General features: G+C 35.9%; 2 protein-coding genes and 1 pseudogene across 5 annotated transcripts; 2 read left to right on the forward strand and 1 right to left on the reverse strand.

Moving 5' to 3' along the window:
• Nucleotides 1-434: 434 nt before the first annotated feature.
• On the reverse strand, nt 435-1132 carry LOC104763736 (cyclin-dependent protein kinase inhibitor SMR1). Its single transcript, XM_010487137.3, has one exon. The coding sequence runs from the start codon at nt 1021-1023 to the stop codon at nt 640-642; it is 384 nt and encodes a 127-aa protein (XP_010485439.1). The 5' UTR covers nt 1024-1132; the 3' UTR covers nt 435-639.
• A 4208-nt stretch (nt 1133-5340) lies between these two features.
• On the forward strand, nt 5341-8297 carry LOC104763825 (putative U3 small nucleolar RNA-associated protein 7). 4 transcript variants are annotated; one of them, XM_010487247.3, is made up of 9 exons: nt 5341-5582; nt 5761-5838; nt 5928-5993; nt 6065-6154; nt 6322-6454; nt 6587-6705; nt 6803-6870; nt 6965-7013; nt 7101-8297. In XM_010487247.3, the coding sequence occupies exons 2-9, from the start codon at nt 5779-5781 to the stop codon at nt 8130-8132; spliced, it is 1617 nt and encodes a 538-aa protein (XP_010485549.1). In that variant the 5' UTR covers nt 5341-5582; nt 5761-5778; the 3' UTR covers nt 8133-8297. The 4 variants fall into 4 exon arrangements, with proteins under 4 accessions (XP_010485549.1, XP_087341947.1, XP_010485625.1 ...); XM_087485821.1 differs by having other exon boundaries at nt 5430-5582; nt 6262-6454; XM_010487323.3 differs by having other exon boundaries at nt 5441-5582; nt 5928-5979.
• Nucleotides 8298-9268: 971 nt separating this feature from the next.
• On the forward strand, nt 9269-12355 carry LOC109132239 (uncharacterized; annotated as a pseudogene).
• Nucleotides 12356-14627: the final 2272 nt, after the last annotated feature.

The following is a 14627-nucleotide window of genomic DNA, read 5'->3' on the forward strand; positions in this document are numbered from 1 at the left end:
ACATCTTCTACCAAATTAACACCTAAACACTTTACATCAACTTTGTATGAAACTATAGTGAGTATTAAATTAATTTTCTTTGATTTGTTGCCCTCGTCTGCTTATTTAAATGCAACGATTTGATATTTCAAAGATTATGTACCACCCACTGGACAAGATAAAGTTACATTTTCTCATACATGCATGCATCATAACACAATCATTTTTTTTTCTTACCATGAGATATGTTGATTCTTCATAGTCGCTGCGGATATTTTTACATCGGTCACTATAATATAAACTCATTGCAAAACTTAATCAGTAGTCAACAATGTATATAGTGAAACTATTTTTTTCCATGTATTTGGATGATAAAACAATCTCATCTCTTATAAATGACATAAATATCACAATTATTATATATGGATTCACTTATAATATATAAAAAAAAAAACTTGGCAATTGGAATTAAATTTCATTTATTATTGAATTTACAAACATCGACCCCTCCATATGCGAAATTAATATGCGGTTGCAGAAAATTATCCATCCAATTTCATAATTAAGTAAATTAAAAATAATAAAATCAATCACCAGCATATAATTTCACAATATTTCTAGTAAAACTGTAAAAAAAAAATGTAAATATTGAATTAAGCCTCATCTGGGAGCACAATAAGGATAACTCCTCCGCCGTTTCGCCGTCGTCGACGTCTCATTGTATACGGAGGAGAAGAAACGGTCAATATCTTCCCGATTCATGACAATCTCACAAGTCGAGACTAAAAGCTTCCTCTTGCACGATCTGATCATCCGAGAAGCCGTAGCCGACGGTGCTGACGGTGGTGGCCGGGGTTTTCGCGGCGCAGGAGGTGGAGAGTCTACGACGGAGGGAATCTTGTGTTCTTGGGATGTCGGTGTACTGCAGCTGAGGACATCTTCGTCATCACCTTCCTCGTTCTTTGCTTTTGAGGTTTTGGATCGGATCTTGATGGGCGCTGGGAAATTGAATTTGGACAAATCTTGTAGTAACTCAAGATCCATACTTTACAATTGTCTCTGTCTTTTTTTTTTTGTTTGTTTTGTTGGGATTAACTTTTCTTGTGGATGTAGAGAAAACTTCTTAGAGAAGTGAGAGGTTGAGATGGGTTTGTTATATGTGTTTGTGCCTTTACGTACACCTATATACATACATAAAGTTAGAATGTCCCATTTAGAAATGAGAGTTACCTTTTAGCATAAAAAAAATAAATTAAAAAAAGAAGAAAAAAATAGAGTGGGGATAAGTATAAGGTAAAATATATTACTATGTGGGAAGGAGAATGGAAGTAATTTCCGAATTTAGAAAAAATATAGTTTTACTAGGGATGGTAAGTTACTTGTATGGTTGTGTATTTCCAGTATTTATATGTATGTTTCAACTACCAAGAGAGTAGAGCACATGTGGATCACAATTTTGTAAGTGTTGCCTATTTTTATTAATAATCATTTAAATCTTTGGGGATCATTACCTTAATTGTGATGGTAAATTTTTGTTGTCCAAAAAAAATTAAATTGTATTAATTTATTGAAAGGTAATAATAAATAAAAACAATTACAAAATTCTGAAAAAAACAGATGAATTTTTGGCAAAAAAGTTTACAAAAGACAAATGAAACTCTTATAAGCGTGGAAGCACAGTGCGAGTGAATTAAGGAGGGCCATAACTCATGAAACAAACGCAAATGGTGTTCTCGTACCATCGGTCTCCTATCTAAAGACTTGTGGGTTATGGTCTCAACAATAACATTAAAGTGTGTCTATATAGAAAACTTTTACTTGATACTGTAATAGAATTGAACCATCAAAATAAGAGTAATAACATCTATAGGTAGTAAAGAAAAATACACACATAAGCTATATATTATATATACACAAATTTTAGACCAACGTCTTATCTTAGATCTCAAACATAAAGTAATTGGTTAAAGATGTGTCTTGTACCTATTACAACCCAAAGACATGGCATGTGATTAGATTTAAATCTAAGTAGTCCATGTATCATTATATTTTATGTAAAACAATTAATTGCAAAAAAAAAAAAAAAAAAAAAAATTGATCGCATCAATTTATGTATCCTCTTATTTAATATTTATTAATGTACAATGTGAGAAACTGTATATTTTTTATGTGACATTATGATTTCGAGATATATGATGGACCACAACGTTTTACACGCCTAGTTAAGAAAAAAATATATACTCCAACTGTAGCCATGCCATAGACAAATCATTAGGCTGTAACATGAGTTTGCTTTGCTTACTCCTTATTTCGTATATACAAATATAATTATACATTAAGTCTAGTTGGGTTTTTCACCTACGTCTTAGTTTTAACCTGGTCTGTTCACAAAATCTAATAATTTAATTACAGCAGAAAGATCGATTTGGTACGATTAAATATCAGTTTAAATTTTGCTACGTTGTTCATTTATCTTCTTGTCTTCATTCTCTTGTGTCGTATTTGAAGTTAGACTTTAATACTTGGATCACTCCGAATTAACATGTACACACTAGCTGGCTGTGTATATATATATATATATATATATATATATATATATATATATATATATAATTTACATTTGCTGAGTAATTTTACGGCAAAATATGACATATGTTTTTGGACATGCCACGCCACGTATCGAGTTTGGAAAAGCATGTGGCGATGATACGTATAGGGTAGATCTGTGTAAGTGAGTCAGTCAGTAGTGTAATATCCAAATTTAAAAGTACAGAAGTGGAAAGATCTATATGATCAATCGCAGGATCTCAATCTCTCACTTCTTTTTTTTTTTTTTTTACTTTTCTCTTTTTTGTCAACCTTTCTCCTCTTCTTATCGTGTTCTTCCCTTTTTTTTGGGTTATTCTATTTTTTTTGTTTGTCTATTGACATTGACACGTTTTTTTTCTTTGATTTACAAGGACAGAGATACATAATTATGAGGAATCAGGATAAGCCGATGTTATTTGTAAGGCCACGAAACCATACAATCACAATCAAACAATCTGTAGCATTTTAGAATCCGTCAATTATAACTGATGTTGAAGTTTCGGTGGTCCAGTTACGCGCGGTTGTTAAAACTTTGGTTTATGTTAGAAGTTTTCGGTGGTCCAGTTATCGAGTTACGGTTGTTAAAACTTTGGCCAAAACCGAACCATCTCAAATCAAACCAACTTTTAGATAGATTGTAAATAGACAAAAAGAGAATCGGGAAATAAAAACAACTGATTTGAAGTCTAAACTGTCCTACAAATTTTTTTTAAATGCATTTTGTAATCAAAACCTAATATTAAAAAACAAGTCTCAGAAACTCAAACTACAATGAAAACCATAGTTTAATGCAGTGTAACGTAGATCTTGTCTGAATTAGTTTTAGTATATATTTCCTATAAATGGAAAATTCATGAACCCAACGAGGGCATAAAGAATAATCAAATTAAAAGGCTCCTAGATCTAGGTATAGTACTTTATTAATCGGTTACAAGTTCTATCTAGCTATACTCTCAGACAAAAAAAAATGGTATAGGATATTCATAATACTGAAATTTATACAACTTGAGTTGGAGGAAAGATTCTCACATATATATTTTCGAGGCATAAGACACGATGACCCTACATCACAGGATGGGTACTAGAAACGAACATTGTAGAAACAAGAATCACTGTTACATGTTGGTAACGAAGAAAACGAACCTAATTGATAAGAATGAATGTGTTTTCTTTTTGGCAAATCCACGTAGTCCTCAAATTTGTTGCATATGCATAGGATTCCAAATCATTTATGTTTGTAAAGTTTATATTATACAAGATATAAAGACATAAAATTAAATTAGTAAATATATCCACATTGAAGAAGACAAAATAATCATGTGTCTTTTGTTAAATCACATGAAAATAAACTGTTTAAGTAAATCTTAGATCCGAATTTAAATAATTAGTTTCATAATTCAAAAATGCTTTCCAAATTCGTAGTAATTAATATATAATCTTACGTTGTGGGACATTTAAATTCAAGAACAATACAATGTTCCTAATAAGATCCATCCTCATATATATGACTCATTTAGGATAGCAAATATCACACTTCGTTTAATCCTCAAACACTAGCTACACTATATTTGGGAAAATTTTGATCAACAAGAACCATGTTTTTAAGCATAAACGAGATTACAAAATCTATGACTAGCTCGTAAATTAAAGGTTATAATATTGTTGTTACATTCAATTGAATGAATGAAATGTTTTCAAGATTATACTAAATCAAGTTTATATCCGAAATAACTGATCAACTTCGTGTTCCTTGTGTGAGTTTTCACTTACATTTTATGTATCGATATGTGAATGGTAATAAAATAATATGAATTTTGTTTAGCATCCACTGCCGCTTTTAAATTTTTATTTGTTGTAATGTACAATGTCGACAAAGAAAGCAAGTGAAACGTAACGTGCATGGCCTCCAAATCATGAATTTATTCGTAAGAAATATCAGTACGCATTAGACTAATAATATAATACTGTATAAGTTTAAACAATAATATCTCAAGAATAAATTGAAAAAGCATAAAATTCCAAAGAATATATTACCAATCGACACCAAAAAAAAAAAAAGTAAAAGATAAGGAGCATGATGGGCTCTTCCCATGGATGGTTTAGAATCTTCATTACCAATTGTCTCCCCTAGTCCCTATTATAGCTAAGAGATATTAACCGTGAACGAGTCTATCAATCCATACATTAATTATCACAACTACTTTTATTATCTAACCTAAAACAAATAATGCAAGAGACTAATTAATGATAGTAATTTTTACATTCGATCTCATTACTGGACGAAGCCGCATGAAAGTCCCAGCAAAACCAGCAGCTTCATGCGGTAAACATGAATCTTTAGCATCCTTTTCTGAAAAGTCTGGTTTATGTTGGATCTGGAGTAAAATCAGGAAAGTACATTTGATTTTTTAAAACATTAAAAAAATGTACTCCTATGAAAACGTAGACGAAATAATTTATTTTGGAAAAACAAAACATGAATAATCCATATATGTGGACCCATATTCTTTTGGTGCTATTGAACAAAAGAAAATTTCTCTTACAGTCTAAAAATAGTTAGGCCAGTTCTGGTTTTTACAGGATCACACTTCGTTTAGTTTGTTTCCACTATACAGTAGAAGAGTGTTTACAATTAAACCGGTCATTAAACCAGTAAATTAAGCGGATCACTAATTATATAGTTAGTGAACTTTTTAATTAGCCTAATTGAGATACCTTGTTCGTGGGTCTCGATAGGCTTTTTATCAGATCAGGCCTAATTGAGCGTATTCTAAGGCCCTATCTCCATTATTTTCGTTTTTTTTTTTTTTTTTTTTTTTTTTTTTTTTGTATTTTTCTCGTAAACCCTAAAAAATTCAAAAACCCTCAAATTGAGTCTTGAGTGAGGATCGAAGTCGGAGCTCTCACTATCATTCATCCCCTTCAGCGCATTAACACATTTTTCTGCTAAAACCCTAAATAGCTTCACCGCCGTTTGTTGTTCTTTCTCCGCGCCGTGTTCTCTAAAATCTCAGGTGAAGGCTTCTTCGATTTGAACTTTGTTTCGTTTATAAAAAATCTTCAAAGATTTATCTCTATCTTCCTAGCTGTTTCTGTTCTATTGTGAACCATAGATGAGACTGGGGGCTAATCAGAATTAGTCAGGATTTAATGGGTTTTCTTAATTGTAATTGAGTTGTTTGATTTGTTTAGGTAATAAGAAGGAGCAAGATGGAGCTCAGTTCAGAGGATAACAATCTTACGGAGAAGTTTTTGCCTCCTATTGAGCAGGTACTACCATCTTTGTGTTTGAATTTCTGACAGTTTACTATTTGTGGGTTTTAGTAAAGTTGAAGACTTAGATTCAAATTTGTATGCAGGAGAGCGATGTTGAGTTGGAGACTAAAGTTAAGAAATATCTTAGAGGAGAAGGTGCTAATCTTGAGGTATATAATTTGCATATATAGCTTTGCTGATTGTGGCTTTGTTGATTGTGGCTTTTGCTTGTGTTCTGCAGACACTGAAAGATAAGAAACTAAAGACTCAACTTGCTTCGAGGGAGAAGTTGTATGGGAAATCTGCCAAAACTGCTGCTAAAATCGAAAAGGTAAGTTTACTCCTTCATTCAGCTCTGTGTGGATCTTGTTTGACCCTTTTCCGCTGCTTCATGAAAATGATTGAAGCTGTTGTGTATCTCTGTTTTGATGTTGATAGGTCAGCTCGTTTTGACTTTAGTTATTGTCTTGTGATGTGGTTGTATTGTTTGGTGTGTAGTGGCTCTTGCCTGCTGAGGCAGGTTACTTGGAGACTGATGGTCTAGAAAAGACATGGCGAGTCAAGCAGACAGATATTGCCAATGAAGTAGATTTACTCAGCTCAAGAAACCAATATGACATTGTGCTCCCAGGTAAATGCACAATAGCTTCCTCTGCCATATCTTTTGTATGTAAATTTTTAAAATTTGGTTTAGTCTCTGTGATATATACTCTCTTTACAATGTTAGCTTCTAATTCATTTTACTGACACTGAACATATATAGATTTTGGCCCATACAAACTTGATTTCACTGCAAGTGGTCGGCATATGATAGCTGGTGGTCGCAAAGGCCACCTCGCTCTAGTAGACATGATGAGTATGAACCTAATTAAAGAGATTCAGGTCTGTTTTATTTTATTTTATGTTAATCTCTTTATCAGTGCTTGTTTATTTGTAAGATTTGGTTTGGTTCTCAACACATCTTGATGATGTCCTGCAGGTAAAAGAAACAGTCCGTGATGTTGCATTCCTGCACAATGAGCAATTCTTTGCAGCTGCCCAGAAGAAGTATGTATTATCAATGCTAATAAACATCACCTACTGTACGCCTTGTGCTTTGGAGGGTGCTTTGTCTAATATCTTGTCTCGTAAATTTCGATAGGTATGCTTATATATATGGGAGAGATGGAACTGAGCTGCATTGTTTGAAGGTGAGATTTATGCTTTTCGGTTAAAAAAAAAGTAACTTATGCCTAGTGTTATTTGGTTATTGACTCTAAACTTTGTGTGTATACCAGGAACGTGGTCCAGTGGCCAGACTTCGGTTCCTAAAGAACCATTTTCTTCTTGCATCAGTAAACAAATCTGGGCAGCTACATTATCAAGATGTAACCTATGGAGGCATGGTTGCTAGTATCAGAACAGGTAAAGGCCGAACGGATGTAATGGAAGTGAACCCTTACAATGGTGTTGTTGCCTTGGGACATTCTGGTGGAACTGTCACAATGTGGAAACCCACTAGCCAAGCACCTCTAGTCCAGATGCAGTGTCACCCTGGGCCAGTCTCATCTGTCGCATTTCATCCAAATGGCCACCTCATGGCTACATCCGGTAAAGAGCGCAAACTCAAGATCTGGGATTTACGTAAATTCGAGGAAATTCAGACTATTCACGGTTTCCATGCCAAAACGCTGAGTTTCAGTCAGAAAGGTTTGCTAGCAGCTGGAACTGGATCTTTTGTTCAGATTTTAGGAGATTCGAGTGGTAGTTCTTCATCACATAACTATAGTAGATACATGAACCACTCCATGGTGAAAGGTTATCAAATCGAGAAGCTTATGTTCAGACCATATGAGGATGTTATTGGGATTGGTCACTCGATGGGTTGGTCTAGCATTCTAATTCCAGGGTCTGGAGAACCCAACTTCGATTCTTGGGTGGCTAATCCATTTGAAACATCGAAACAGAGACGGGAGAAGGAAGTCCATTTGCTTCTTGATAAACTTCCACCTGAGACAATCATGCTCGATCCTTCAAAGATTGGTGCAATGAAGCCATCTAGGAGGAAAGAAAAGCCATCAAGAGGAGAGATAGAAGCTGAGAAGGAGGTGGCCATAGAAGCAGCAAAGAGCACTGAGCTGAAGAAGAAGACGAAAGGAAGGAATAAGCCGAGCAAGCGGACAAAGAAGAAGAAAGAGATGGTGGAGAACGCAAAGCGAACATTCCCGGAGCAAGGGCACAACAACACTGCGTCTAAAAAGAGAAGAATCGGTGAAGATGCTGCTGCGGAGCTACCGGCGAGTTTAAAAAGGTTTGCCAGGAAAAACTGAATGGGGTTTGCCACCTGAGCGTTTTGATTGTCTTTCTCCTCACTTTGCAATTTTGTAGTATGGGAATCGTTTTGATATTGATGTTTTGTTTTAGACAGAATGACAGATCATGAACTATGTAATTTATTAATGTACGTCAAAATGAGATCGATTTTGGAGACCAAATTAAAAGCGAATGTGCTTGTCATGGAGTATAATTGGAAATGCCAGAGATTGGTGTGTATCGAACCAAACCAAGGCTTTTGTAAATCGATCCATTGAATATCTTTTGCTAATAATGTTCCGCAGAAGATATGGCCTTCGCTTACTTTTGCTTCCAAGTGAAATGTAACGTGCATGGCTTCCAATTCCAAATCATGAATTTATTTGTAAGAAATATCAGTACGCATAAGAATAATAATATAATACTATAGTTTAAACAATTTCGCAAGAATAAATTGAAAAACCATAACATTCCAAAGAATATCATACCAATCGACACCAAAAAAAGAGAGTAAAATATTAAGGAGCATGATGAGCTCTCCCTTGATGTAACCAATTGTCTCTCTAGTCCATATTATAGCTAGAGATATGATTCATATGAACCGTTATCAATCCATACATTAATATTAGAAATACTTAAGATTAATGAATGAAGCAGATTCTCGAATACTTACTAGACAAAAAAAAATACATAACAGATTCACAAATTAAACAATTAAGCAAAAAGTATAACAACCAACACTACTTAGACAAATTGTGTACACTACTTTGTTTGAAATAGATTTGAGAATTATCATATGGATGCAAAAGACCTTGTTGGAGATACATCCCTTCATTTGGCATGTAGGAGTGGTGATGATTTGCTGTTTTTTAAGGTATGGTTCCAATTTGTTTTTTAGTTTTTTAGTTTTTTTTTTGCGATTCATTCTGTTTTGTAGTAATAATCAATGGATTTATTACACTTTGTAATAGCTTCTAGTTGAACATGGGGCTAATGTTAATGCTCAAAATCGCAATGGAGATGCGCCTCTTCATTTGGTATGCAAGGGTGGCTTCTTGATGAGTCTTGAGGTCAGTCATTGGATTATACTTTTACTCTCATTCAGATTCTCATTGACTGTGGAGCATATGTGAATTACTCCAATTAAACTGGAATGACGCCCCTCCACAGCACCGTCACATCAATTAAAAATATGCCTTACCTTAGCTTCTCATTGGTAAAGATACTGATTTGGAGGCTCGTAATACGATAGGAGAGACTCCACTTCACATGGCATGTTCTTCTCTTAACTTCACTTGTGCTGAGGGTAGTTAGTATTCTTCCCTTCCTGTTTCCTCTCCCTCCCATTCATTGTTATTCTGATTGGAAACTGGACATTGTTGAAACAGTATCTACTCAAAAAAGGAGCAAGTGTCAATGCTCTTTCTCTGAATCGTCTCACACCTCTTCATTATGCGTGTGGTGTTGGCTGTGAACCCCTTGTGGAGGTTAATTTTCTGACTACACATTCCTCAAGTTTCATTTGTATTGATGTTATCTAAGGGTTTCAATTGCTGCAGGTTTTTCTTGAGAATGGAGCTTTCATTGATCCTCCTAGTGAGTACCTAGGTACACCTCTCAATGCGGCTTGTCCCTTCAATCATCCTTCGTGTGTTGAGCTCCTCCTACTCAAAGGAGCACACACCGTGTTCAAAAACCATCGAGGGCATACTCCTCTTTTGACAGCATTGGTTAATAAATCATTGGCTTGTATGGAGCATCTTTTGGCATGGGGCGTTGATACAGATGCTAGAGACTTTGCTGGAGCTACAGCTCTCCATTTGTCATGTAGGAGTGGGGATGATTTGACGTTTTTAAAGGTACGGTTCCTGGTTTTGTTTTTTGGTTTTTTTTGTTTTTTTGGCTATTCATTCTGTTTTGTCCCAGTAATAATCAATGAATTTATTTACCTTTTGTAATAGGTTCTGGTTGAACATGGGGCTAATGTGAATGCTCCAAATCACAATGGAGATACTCCTCTTCATTTGGTCTGCAATGGTGGCTTCTTGATGAGCCTTGAGGTTAGTCTTTGTGTTTTAGGTTTTAGGCAGCTTTACTAACTATGACTCTATGACTAATGAAATCCAACTGATTTATGCCAGGTTTACCTATTGGCCGGTGCTGATACAGAGATCACTAATGATGTTGGGGATACAATAAGTATACAATCTTGCTTCCTATTTATACTTGTTCTTTTATTTCTCTATATCCTCTCCTCTACTCATTGGCTCTTTTATTCAATACAGCCTCTGCACAATGCTGTGGCAACAAGTGTGGAGACTCAATATGTGCTATAACACAGCGGTTGCTCTTTGGTGATGTTGATACCTCTGTGGAAAATTATCTTGGAATGGTAAGATGCATATATGTTTTCAAATGCTGTCCAACATTGTATCTATGCATATATCCCTCGACTGACACGTTTTCAGCTTAGTGGTTTTGTCTTTATCTTATAAAATTAATTTTGTCTTATCTGAATTTTGCAGACAGCATTTGATGTCGCCGTTTATGCTGAAGTCAAGGATCTGTTGGGATGATGAACCTGTTTAAAGTTTTTCAATGTCTCCAAAATACATATAGATTTTCTTGGTTGAAATTTCTTGAAAACATTAGGTTATTTTGACTTGACAATAATTGAAAACTTTTAATGTCGTTTCCTCTGTTATGAGCTCTGATATCTTGATTTCGTTTTACCCATTAAAAATTTGAAGAATAACAATAATGAATAAAGAAGGTTACATATGACATTTTGAACCATTTTATAATATTATAAAGCATTCAATTTGAATAAACAATAGTGAACCATTGTGAGAAAGAAATTCATTTTCATTATCCAAATGATCATCAAACCATGTTTAGGTTTCGCAAGTTCGATGAAGCTTGTCTATTTTCATGCATGTTAAAACTAATTCCGTGTTTGACCCTCTAGTACAAGGAGAGGTTCTGTAAATGGCCGAGGTTTCTTCGGCAACAAATTGTGGTTTAGTTGCCGCATTCAATCGTCTTGTTTCTCAAATTGTAGTGGAAGCTGATGCATCCCTTTATAAAGTAGTAGAGTGTGATTGTTGGTAGGTGCAGGACAGTGAATGTGAATGTTGGGAAGACTGTGAATGTAGACCGTGCTATGAGTATGAGCATGAGTATGGAAGGAACAATGGAAAGCAGTCTTGTCCTCAGTGCAAGACAAGATACAAGAGAGATAAGGGTAGATTTTGATTATTTTCCTTTGTGTTTGTGCCACTTTTATGAGTACTTTATTTGGTTAGTGTGATTTTGACATGAGTTGATCATTGCTGTTGAAAAGATATGTTGATCTTTTTTTTTAGTTTAGGTAGTCCTGCCACTCCCGGAGTTAGGCATGTCAATTAGGGCTAAAGCCCGCCGGCTGGCCCGATCCGACCCTGAAAAACATCGGGTTCGGGCTTAAATATATATGTCCAGAAAAAATCGGGTCTTTAGGGCTCAGCCCGTTTGGGCTATATGGTTTTCGGGCTTATCCCGACTGGGCTCGGACCAGCTCGAAAACCCCTTTAACAAATATATTTGTACCTTTTTTGTTAACATTTTAGTATGATTGTAATATTTGATTAATAATTTATTGTAAATAAAATTTTAACTCAAATCCTAGTTTTCATATTTACTTAACAACCATACTTAATACTTTAAATTGTTTATCTATAATATTTTATATGAATTATATATTGGTTTATTTGGTTAAAATATCAAAATTTTATTTAGTTTTATAACTTTTTCTATTAAATTAAGTTGGTTGTAGTGAATATAGATGAGTTCTTAAATTTTTGATTGATTTGTATTATAGTGCACCTCCAAACACTACTTTTTAAGACTTATAAGTTTGAAATTTTGATCGGTAAGATACGCCCGAAAAAGCCCGAAAAGCCATGTAGCCTTGTTAGGGCCGGACTCGGGCTTTGAAATATAGGCTAGGAAATATTTCGAGCCTGGCCGGACCGGGTTCAAACATATGCGGGCTTTACGGATTTCGGGCCGGGCCGGGCCGGATCGGCCAGCCCGATTGACACCCCTACTCGGAGTTAAAGACGAGGATGATGGCTTTGCTATAGAACAAGGTGCTGGTGAGTTTAGCTATACAGAAAAGCCACATAAGGATAACATATCAGAGCGGATTCTTGGATGGCATCTTACTAGTGGGAAAGGGAAGGAGATTGGACACTCTTGAGTATGACAATCAGGAATCTTATTCCTCGTCTCACTAGTACGCAGGAGGATAGACTCTATGCATTCTCCTTCTTCGTGTCATTCACATTAAGCCTAGCTAGCTTGAGTTACCTTGTGAATGTTGGGATCTGGTTTTGCCTCTCTTATTAATTGGTCTCTGAAGAGTTTTCTGCTGCTTCACCTGAAAGACTGTCTGTATCTTCTAATCATCAGATACCAATGATCAATCACGTAGTTACCCTTTTTTTACTAATCTGACCATTATATATATACGTACCAAGGGTTCTCAATTTTGTCAGCACTAAACCCTGTTGTATACTTGAAGCAAACAGAAGGATTGTAGATCCGGTTAGGGAGTTTGGATCAGTAGGATTAGGCAATGCAGCCTGTAAGGAGAGAGAGTTGATGACAGGAAAATGAAGCAGGAGAACAAATCTGGTCATGTGAGCACTCAAGTTACTTCTGAAAGGGGTTTAGGGGATATTGATACCAGCACTGATGGCTTTGTTGACGAATCTTTTCTGTTATCTCTTTGGTCCTTGAGGGATGCTACATTTTCTCACTCTTGACACATCTCAATCAAGCTTGGGATTCTTTTCCGTATACCATGCTTATTTCTATGGACCAGAGCAGGTCCTGTATTCTAAATAAGTGATGTGCTGCTGATCCTCTCTTTTTTTTCTTCTTCTGAATTGTGCAGGCATGATAGAAGCACGGAAACCTCTTTCAAGGAAAGTAGCTGTACCATCGTCACGTATAAATCCCCTACAGAATGGTTATAATGGTTGCGGCTTGTAATCCTTTCTTACATTATCGTATCACAAATTCAGTGCCAAATGCATTGGTTCATGGCTGGTATCAGTGATATGTGAGATGGTTCGCCATATCATGGATTTTAGATCAGTTCCCCAAGTGAACCTTGATCGACTATCTTTGGCTGTGCCTTTTTGTCTGTTTTTGATTAACGGTACGCTGCTAGTGATTTACCTGTGAACAAGGTTTCTTGCTGTACTTTTTGTATGACGGTGCTTCTGTGTTATCATGTGAATCACTAGCAGAAACATCCGAGTTTGCACAAAAGTTCCTGGAAACAACACGATGGACCATGCCGAGAACAGGGATGTTGGAACGAGGAGTTCGCTTTTCAATCAGTTTCCAGCACAACCGGGTTTCTTTCAGATCGGTGGTTTTTTTTTTCTTTTCCGTTTTTATCTATTTCTGCATCTAATGAGAAATACTCTCTTCACACTACTACAGGTTAGAGTTTCAGGCAGTCCTTACTAATGAGAATAAACTAATGAATCTCGGCACAGATTCACTGCGGCCACGAACAGCTTAAGTATGTATAGTCATATGATTTCTTAACCCAAGACAAGGATTGTCTGTAAGTGAAACAATCCGCAAATCATCACTTTTGATTCCTTCAGTACACCAAAAGTCAAGGGAGGGATGGTACAGAGCTCTTATGGAATTCACAGTCGGCACACTAGCGGATAGCAATGGCCTTTAGAGAAGAAACCTCCATTGTCGAAAAGGCTCCAAGAAATCACATGCCTTGCCTTAGGTAAACATCTCTTTCTATTCAAAACTGCAACTTCATTAAGAATTAGACCAACTGTTGTGCAATTATATATATGTTGAAACCGATGACATGACAATTTCTTCATGTTGGTAATAGTTCTGATTCTGAGGGGAGATGTGGCGACTCAAGAGGAAAGGCCATATCTGTTGTTTCGTTGCAAAGTTTCGAGGGCGGGATGTTTTTTTTGGAGGGTCACAACAACAAGTGGACTCAAAGTTCCAAGGCAGTGTGTCATGAAATAAAACTAAATACATTTTGGCTCAAATGAAAGAGGTTTGGAGTATATGTGGAAGAAATACGTTAAACTTGAGCCAAAAATACAATTTACTCAGTGCCTTTAAGGGTACCAACGTTAATGTTGTATGGGAGAGAAGAAAGAGTCTATGATATAAATATAGAGGAAGATATGTTCTTATTGACGACCAAGGACACAAGGAAACAGCAAATAAGATCCGGAAAACAAACATAACAAGTTCACGACCAAGCATAAAAAGAGAAAGAAGGACGAGAGAGACATTGGATTGTTCAAGAGAGATACGAAGTATAATCAAGCTCTGGACTAGATAACCAAGGATTTCATGCTGGTAACGGCAGCCAGGTGGTGCTCCTTGTGATTGTCGGACTGTTCTGCAAAGACCACTGTGGATCATGTCGGTACCTGGGGCCATGTCCACGTTCCAACTCATAAAGC

The sequence above is a fragment of the Camelina sativa genome, chromosome 1 (genome assembly GCF_030686135.1).
Source record: "Camelina sativa cultivar CO46 ecotype springtype chromosome 1, ASM3068613v1".
In the NCBI taxonomy this organism is placed as follows: Eukaryota; Viridiplantae; Streptophyta; class Magnoliopsida; order Brassicales; family Brassicaceae; genus Camelina; species Camelina sativa.